Source organism: Primulina tabacum, chromosome 2, assembly GCF_025594145.1.
Source record: "Primulina tabacum isolate GXHZ01 chromosome 2, ASM2559414v2, whole genome shotgun sequence".
NCBI lineage: Eukaryota > Viridiplantae > Streptophyta > Magnoliopsida > Lamiales > Gesneriaceae > Primulina > Primulina tabacum.
Window position 1 is genome coordinate 1,579,502 of NC_134551.1, and position 8,763 is coordinate 1,588,264.

General features: G+C 33.5%; 1 protein-coding gene across 1 annotated transcript; it reads left to right on the forward strand.

The window, feature by feature from the left end:
- The first annotated feature begins 2,134 nt into the window (after window positions 1-2,134).
- Window positions 2,135-5,496, forward strand: LOC142523547 (protein TRANSPORT INHIBITOR RESPONSE 1-like). Its single transcript, XM_075627300.1, has 3 exons — window positions 2,135-2,693; window positions 3,674-4,166; window positions 4,432-5,496. Exons 1-3 carry the CDS (start codon window positions 2,239-2,241, stop codon window positions 5,218-5,220), a joined length of 1,737 nt encoding a protein of 578 aa, XP_075483415.1. The 5' UTR covers window positions 2,135-2,238; the 3' UTR covers window positions 5,221-5,496.
- The last annotated feature ends 3,267 nt before the right edge of the window (window positions 5,497-8,763 follow it).

Genomic DNA, 8,763 nt, shown 5'->3' on the forward strand with positions numbered 1-8,763 from the left:
TTAAAGTGAGCCACAACCTTTTATTTGTCGTTTACTGGAATATCATGTACAATAAAATAAAATAAAGAAATGCACTTATTTGCATGTACAAATTAAATAATTTTTTTATATATTTTTATAATCTCATTAAATAATAATTATATATCATGGTTGAAATTGGTAATTATCCTAATAATTTCCATATAATGAATATATTAGTCTCAAGGATCTCAAGAGAGATTCCCGGAGAGCCATGCGTGGGCATATCAATCAAATCTAATTATTTTATTTATGATGATTCTCAAATAATTCTCAATGTTAAAATAAAAATAATAAATTCTAATTTTTTTTAAAGTCTCAAATTCATAAACAATCAATTCTCGTGCAATACACCTCTGCACATATACATACATATATATATAAACTGTGTAAAATGATTATTGAAATATTTTGTAAAACATTTGAAGATTTTTGCTTTCAGAGAAACGTAAAAGGGACAGGTCCATGCTGAGACTGTGCCAACCCATGATACCATGTCCCTTTCATTGTTCTGACAATACTAACCTTGATTCACTCCGACGAGACCTTATTAGGGTCAAGGGTGATTTCGTCATTAAGAACTCTGTACTTAATTATACAACTCCAGTGGTTGCATCTGCTGCAGTGTCGATCTGTTCCAGTTCAACCCGAGTACGTAGGGACACGCCTTTTATTTTATTTATATACATATATATTTAATAAACAACTTTTTTTAATTAAAAAATATCTATATTATATTATAATATTTTATTTTACGTGTGACATCCTACAATACATAACTATTTGCGGTAAATCATGTCATATACGTACACACACACACACACATATATATATTATATGATTTGTAAATTTCTCAATGACCTTGTGATTGTTGATACAAAATCATGGTTAATATGTAGTACGAATATTTATCTATTATCATATGATAATATATCAATAACTTAAGAGTAATTATTTTAATAAAATTATGTATTTTGTGAGAACATCTAACAGATTTATATCCGTGAGACGAGTTGATTTGTTCCATAATTACCATAATAAGTAATATTTTTAATACAAAAATTAACTTTTTTATGAATTGAGTTGAATCGGAAGAATCTTTAATACGTTGTTAAAAAAGTTTTTGTGTTTTAATAAATAGTAAAAAATGTCTATTCTTTCATATTTCAATAAAATTATTATTCACGAGTTCTAGCTATCATTTGTAGATATATTTTTTAATATAAAAATAATTAAAATATTTTTTTAGATACAATATAAATTATTTATTCATACCATACATATTAAAATATTACATCAACTCATTCTTCTGAGCCACAAGTAGTAGTTTGTAATTACTAATTTTGTATTGCCTGGGGGACCCTCCATTCCACCACCCTCCTCGTTAAATCGCTTATCGACTTTCATGTTTTACCAACTAAATTTGGACTATATAAAATATTATGTCCTATTGATTAAAATACTTAAATGTTTTAAATAATAAGTTAGAAGACCTAACTTTTTTTACAGTTCTTATTTTTTAAGCTATCAAACAAGATTTTAATTTTTTTATATATTATTTTGTTTTTGGATTATCACATACTTTTTCAAATTTTATTAACTAATTCTAAATATGTTAAAAATTCAATCAATCAGCCTCTTACTTTTTTTTTAACTTTTGAAATACAATTTAATTATAAAAAATAATATACAAATATCTGAATCTAAATCAAATTATTTCCTAAAAGGGAATTAATTTTAATTAAATAAGTGGACGTTATAATTGAAAACATAATTGTCTGTACATATAATTGGCCTTCAGTCCCCGACCGTCGATTTTTTTTGTGTTCAGTCCTGGATATTTTTTTAGTACCACATTTCCACATGAAATGTACCACATTTCCACATGAAGTGTACCACATTTTGTATGACATAATACCACAATTTTATGGATAGAAAGTGAACCCCAAAAAATATTTTGATTGAGGATTTTTCACCATCTTCTCCCAATAAATCCAAAGGTTAAAAAACGATTCAGCCAACACACGTGTGAACTCCCACGCCTCAAATGAATCCTAGTTAAATGCAAACCTCACCCGCAGGTTAAGTACTTTTGAACGAAACCTTATCTTCTACAATTGGCCTCCCAATCCATTTCCACCTCACAGTAGACCCTCTCTTCTCTCTCTCTCTCTCTCTCTAGCTTTCCGGACACTGGAAAATTACCATTGTACCCCTCCCATGGCGTACTCTTTCCCGGAGGAGGTCCTGGAGCACGTCTTCTCGTTCCTAAACACCGACAGAGATCGGAACGCGGTTTCGCTGGTGTGCAAGTCTTGGTACGATATCGAGCGGTGGTGCCGCAGCCGTATCTTCTTAGGGAATTGCTACGCCGTCTCGCCGGAGGTTGTGATCCGGAGGTTTCCGGAGGTGAAAGCTCTGGAGATGAAGGGGAAGCCGCATTTTGCGGATTTCAACCTCGTCCCGGACGGTTGGGGTGCGTACTTCTATCCGTGGGTGGCGGCGATGTCCGTGGCTTACCCGTTACTCGAGGAGATCAAGCTGAAGCGTATGGTAGTGACGGATGAGTGTTTGGAGCTGATCTCCAAATCGTTTAAGAATTTCAAAGTCTTGGTGCTCTCGTCGTGTGAGGGGTTTTCGACCGAAGGTCTCGCTTCGATTGCAGCTAGTTGCAGGTTATTATTTGGGAAATGAAGTGCTGTTTTTTTGTTTGTTTTGTCGTACTTTGTTTATTTTCTGATGTAACAGTCAGCGAGTTATTTGTTGTTTTTGAGCTGAAATGGTGGATGAAGTTTGGATTTTTGATCTCCGTTGAACTTAAGCTTATGATTTTCTGCTGTGTCGTTGAGTTGAATCTGAGATTTGTGTACTTTTCATGAAGTTCAGAGTGCATTTGTTTCCCCTTCTTTTGCTAAGCCTGGTTGTGGACTTACTATTGATTTTACTGTTCGCTCTACTTGATTGTAGACCGTGGGGTTGATTTTGGAATTTTTTTTCTTTTTTACTCGGGGAATGTGTCAGAAATGACTGAATGCCTCTGTATGGTTTGTTCTGTGGCTTTACATTAGCAATTTTTTGATAGGATCCCATCTTGATTTGAGTTCTCTGCTGGAAGTCCACCGCTCTGTTATAAGAAACTTGTTACACTTGTGAATCTGGCAACCATTTTTGTGTTCCATGTTTGATTTTCTACTCCGGAGGATATTTTGTAGTTCTTTTCCTCTGAAATATTGTGACTTGTATTGTTCTTTGGTAGACTGTCTGTTCTTTTCATCATTGAGAAGACTGTCTTTTCCTGCAATGTTTCAGTGCTGCTGGATAAAGAAGTATATATATTTTTTCTCTATAGGTTTTACTCACTATGTTGAGTTTATTTGGCTAAAACTTTGTGGTTGTATAATTATGATGATGGGGTAGAGAAACTGAGTCTGCCCTTGGATCTTAGATCCCACAGAAGAAAAGTAGAATACTGATTTTCTTGGTTTTTTGTTGCAGATAATGGTGAAGGAAATATTTCTGTGAAAAATGTGATTTTTGTCGTATTTTTGCTAATTTATCTTTTATTAATTTCTTTATTTCAGTTTGTTTATCGAGTCTAATAATTTATTTTACTTCTGGTCTCCATATTTTGATTCCTTGTGTTATTTCAATGCAGGAATCTCAGAGAACTTGACTTGAGGGAAAGCGAAGTAGAGGACCTGAGTGGGCTTTGGCTTAGTCAGTTTCCAAAAAACTACACCTCATTGGTGTCTCTTAACATGTCTTGCTTGCATTCTGAGGTGAATTTCTCGACCTTGGAGCATTTGGTTGAACGGTCTCCTAATCTAAGGACACTACGGCTGAATCGTGCTGTACCCCTTGAGAAGCTTCCTAATCTACTTCGCCGTGCACCTCAGTTGGTTGAATTGGGCACTGGCATCTATTCAGCTGAAATACGCTCTGATGTCTTTTGTAACATGCGAGAAGTATTCTCTGCATGTAAGAATATTAAAGGCTTGTCTGGTTTTTGGGATGTGGCACCAGCTTATCTTCCAGCTATATATTCTACCTGCGCAGGAATAACATCTCTGAATTTAAGCTATGCAACAATTCAAAGTTCTGATCTTCTCAAGCTTGTTAGCCATTGTCGAAATTTACAGCGTCTATGGGTATGTAATTCTACCTGCTTCAGGTCGTGCTATTATGTTTGTAAGCTTTAATTTCCCGATTATGAAATCTTAAATGATTACATTTTTAGTTGTGTTGGTAGGAAACACAAATGAAACTACTTCTTTAGTTGCAATAATTTGCATCAGTAACTGAATATAAATATTTCGAAGGTTGCGTAATTCTCAACTGCCAGAGGCTATTAGCTTGTACAATTTGAAATTTTATTCGCATTGTTCAAATCTTGAGTGTATTTGTCATGCTCAGGTTCTGGATTACATTGAAGACTGTGGTCTCGAAGCCCTTGCTTCATCTTGCAAGGATTTGCAGGAACTTCGGGTGTTCCCTTCAGACCCTTTTGGGGGAGAACCTAATGTTTCTTTGACAGAACAGGGGCTCGTCTTTGTCTCAGAGGGCTGCCCAAAGCTTCAATCTGTTCTTTACTTCTGTCGCCAGATGTCTAATGCTGCATTAGTTTCTATAGCAAGAAATTGTCCCAAGATGATACGCTTCCGATTGTGCATAATTGAGCCCCGAGCTCCCGATTACTTAACCCACGAACCCCTTGATACTGGTTTTGGAGCCATAGTGGGGAGATGTAAGGAATTGCGACGCCTATCCCTGTCGGGCCTCCTTACGGATCGAGTTTTTGAATATATTGGAACCCATGCCAAGAAATTAGAGATGCTTTCTATAGCTTTTGCTGGGGATAGTGACTTGGGCCTCCATCATATATTATCAGGGTGCGACAGCCTCCGGAAACTGGAGATTCGAGACTGTCCGTTTGGGGACAATGCACTTTTGGCTAATGCCTCCAAGCTGGAGACAATGCGATCCCTTTGGATGTCTTCTTGCTTGGTAAGTTTTGGAGCATGCAAACTTCTCGGTCAAAAGATGTCGAAGCTCAATGTTGAAGTTATAGATGAAAGAGGTCCCCCTGATTCAAGGCCCGAAACCTGCCCTGTCGAAAAACTTTACATATACCGGACTGTTACTGGACAAAGATTCGACATGCCTGGTTTTATTTGGACGATGAAGGAAGATTCAAAGTTTTAATCAGCGAAGCTTGTGGAAAAAGGAAATTCTTGGGTACGAATGAAGCCAGGTACATGCAAAATCATCTGCTATTGACCCGCACCCTCAAGTTAACTAATAAAAACTGAGAAGTTTACTTAATTTGTCTCCCAACTTCATCAATGTACAATGAGGGCAGACTTGTGCAATTTTTTAGTACACTGATTTACATTTGTTTAGAACCAAAAAAGCTGTAATTTTTTACCGGGTTTTCATCAATTTCTCTTATTAATTTCATAAGGTTTACTTTTATTTATAGATGATCCCACGGTAATTCTGTTATTTAGTTAATTTCGACATTTTCAAACTTGGAATCTCGAAGACTGAGAGAAAATGGCATCCTCTGCGGTTATTATGTGGACTGATACTGAATAGAAGAGAGTTGATATAATAAAATTAATTATAATTATTTCTACAACACCTGAAGACCACTTTGGTCCATACCACACTACCAGCAAGTGATGGCGCACTCGAACTGGCACGTTTTTAGATTTTTAAATAAGAATAAAGTCAATTGAATGAATCTCTATAATAATTATATTTATAATCACCACGCATTATTCAATCTATTGCATTACCTTTGACGGTGAATCAGATAGGGAAAAAGTCAGATACGGACAGATTGACAGTAACATGACAATACCCCACACACGTGTTATATATCTATATATATATATATGTGTGTGTGTGTGTGTGTGTGTTTGTGTGTGAGAGAGAAAATTTAAGAAAAGGAAAAGCTGAACTCTGCCTATTCCGATACAGACGTTTCGTTGGCTCGTGATTTCTTTCAACATACAACTTTAATAAATCGTATGGCAGTTTTGCAGAGCCAATTCAGTTCTCTTTTTGTTAATTTGATCAACTGAATTAGCGTTATGAAAGAAAACGAAACAGAATTTAAGAAATGGTTGGGTTTTTTTTTTTTTACACCATTTTTTGTTACGGTTCTATTTTTAAAAGAAAAATACTGTCTTGGTTGTGACATTGGGGATGAATTAGGTAAATAGGAGCAATACTAAATTCAGTTATCCTCGAAACTAAACTGAACACCCTCCTACCTATCTCAAGATTTTCGTAAGATTTTTGCTGTTTACATTGATAATTTTTTATCATGATTTGTATTGTAACTCGAGATTTACTGACGTGGTGTTATGAATGTTTACTTTTCAAACAAAATGTTAAATGGTTTATTAAAAATCAATTTTATTTCTGGTTTTAAAATTATAATAGCTTTCTTTGTTTTGGGAAATTGGGTGAACAAGAGCGAGTTGTCTTGTCAATAACTGGTTTTTGTAGACCATATTTCAACAATGCTGTTTTTCTTGTTCAAACTTGAAAGACTTTCTCCAACTACATTTGTTTTCATTCGAATTAGTTGATTGTAGTCTTGTTGCATTATTTTATTACAGTTCCATGTCCGAATGCGGTAGCAGCAACAAGAAATATGGAATTTTATTTCAATACTTTTCAAAAAGTGTTGAATTTTTCAAAAAGATGAAGTTATTTGTCATAAATATATTTTGGAAAATAAATCATTTACACCATTGTGTGATTTTTAATTTTTAAATTTAAAAATGAGGTTTCAATTCATGGAAATTTTTCGAGGAAGATTGAAAGAGGTGAGCATATATATTTGTGATATTAGGTATACAAATTAAATTTTAAATTCTTAGATTAAGTATAAATAGTTGATTTGATATATAAGCTCAGTCAAGTATTCTTTTTATTCACGCCATTCTTTAATTTTATTATTCATTTTCACAAACCAACCTTCAAGCACCTAATAAAAACAAAAATAAAATAATAAACGTTGCAAATTGAGAATGTTATATATGCATCTCGTCAAACAAAAGTCGAGTCTTAATTTTGCCCTAAACGTAATATTAATACTATTTTTAAATTTTTTTTAACCAAGATAATGTATTTCAAAATAATTAATTAATAAATCATTGAAGCCACTTCTTCCAACTCTATTTTTCAAATCAAATTATTCAATTTCACAAAGTGAATCATCTCCAAATATATCCAACATTCAAATGTTTGCTGTTGCTCACCAATTTGATAATAAATTTTCTTTTTAATTTTTTAACTATACATATACATGTGTATATAGTCAGGTGTGGTACTGACACTGTAATATCCATCACAATACAATTTGGTGCTGAAAGTGCTCTCCAACCCTCGATTTCGTGGAATTCCTTATTTTAAGATTGCTCCTGCCCCTCCAAACATATTTCTTAGGGTACATCGAGAAAGTAAATTTGAAATTTATGAATTTTAATTATAGTTCTATTGTTCGATAAAATAATACATCAAATCTTAAATTTATATATTAATTATTTAACATTAGTTATACAAAATAAAATTGATTTCAAAAAACAATTATCAATTTTTGGGTGAACTTGAAATCAACATAATTAACGTTAAATAATATATAAACATGCAATAGATGAATTTTGAACTTTAGAGTCTTATTACTCTAAACAATAAAAATACATTTGAAATCCGTGAATCCAGACACAACATAACTTTCAAGGCAAAAACTTGTGTGAGACGGTCTCACGGGTTGTATTTTGTGGGACGGATATCTTATTTGGGTCATCCATGAAAAAATATTACTCTTTATGCTAAGAGTTTTACTTTTTATTGTGAATATCGGTAAAATTGACCTATCTCACTGATAAAGATTCATGAGACCGGCTCACAGGAGACATGCTAAACTTTCAAATGGAAAACACACAGCTAATTATCATCTTATTTATCACAATAATACGTGGACGGAATCTAAACTCAAGAGGGTTTCGGTCTTATTGAACAGTAAAAACATGAAAATCAAAAAAGATATATTTTCCTTTCGCTTAACATTAAATTTGAAATACAAATGTAGAAAGAAATAGATATGGTCGAGGAAGAAAGAAAGGGTCAAAGATAAATAAAAAGCAGTGAAATTTTGCAAGATTTGATTCTGACAACACGCGAGGCTTTTGGTATGTAATAATGTTTATGAAAGAAGCCAACAACAGGTGAGTCCTTGTCATACCAAAATTAGATCTCTATTTCACTTGAAAATAAAAAATACGAAATTCATCAATATATATTTTTATTCTGAAATGAGATTATCAGTAGAAATACATGGAGAGTAGAACTCCCGTGATAACATAAACTCACCAACCAACGATATTTTCGAGAATATATATAGCTTGAAGTAGTAGTTGCACTGCATCTATATATGGTCTTTGAGTTATTAATGTCGAATCACACTTTGCACCAATTTGGGGACAATGAAATCTAAGGGCCCCAAAAGTAATATAGACTTTTTACTTAGACAACAAGGCCAAATCTATGTCAGGCTTTGGGGAGCGGAGCGCGTGCCTGAGGAAAAAAGCGCAAATAGAATTAAAAATGTACTCATTTCTACTATAAAGCTACAAATACAATCGACTAAAACAAGGAAATTTATTTATAGCAGTTTAGTTTGATGAACGTTATGTTATATTTTAGAAAACATTTACATGCAAATGCTGA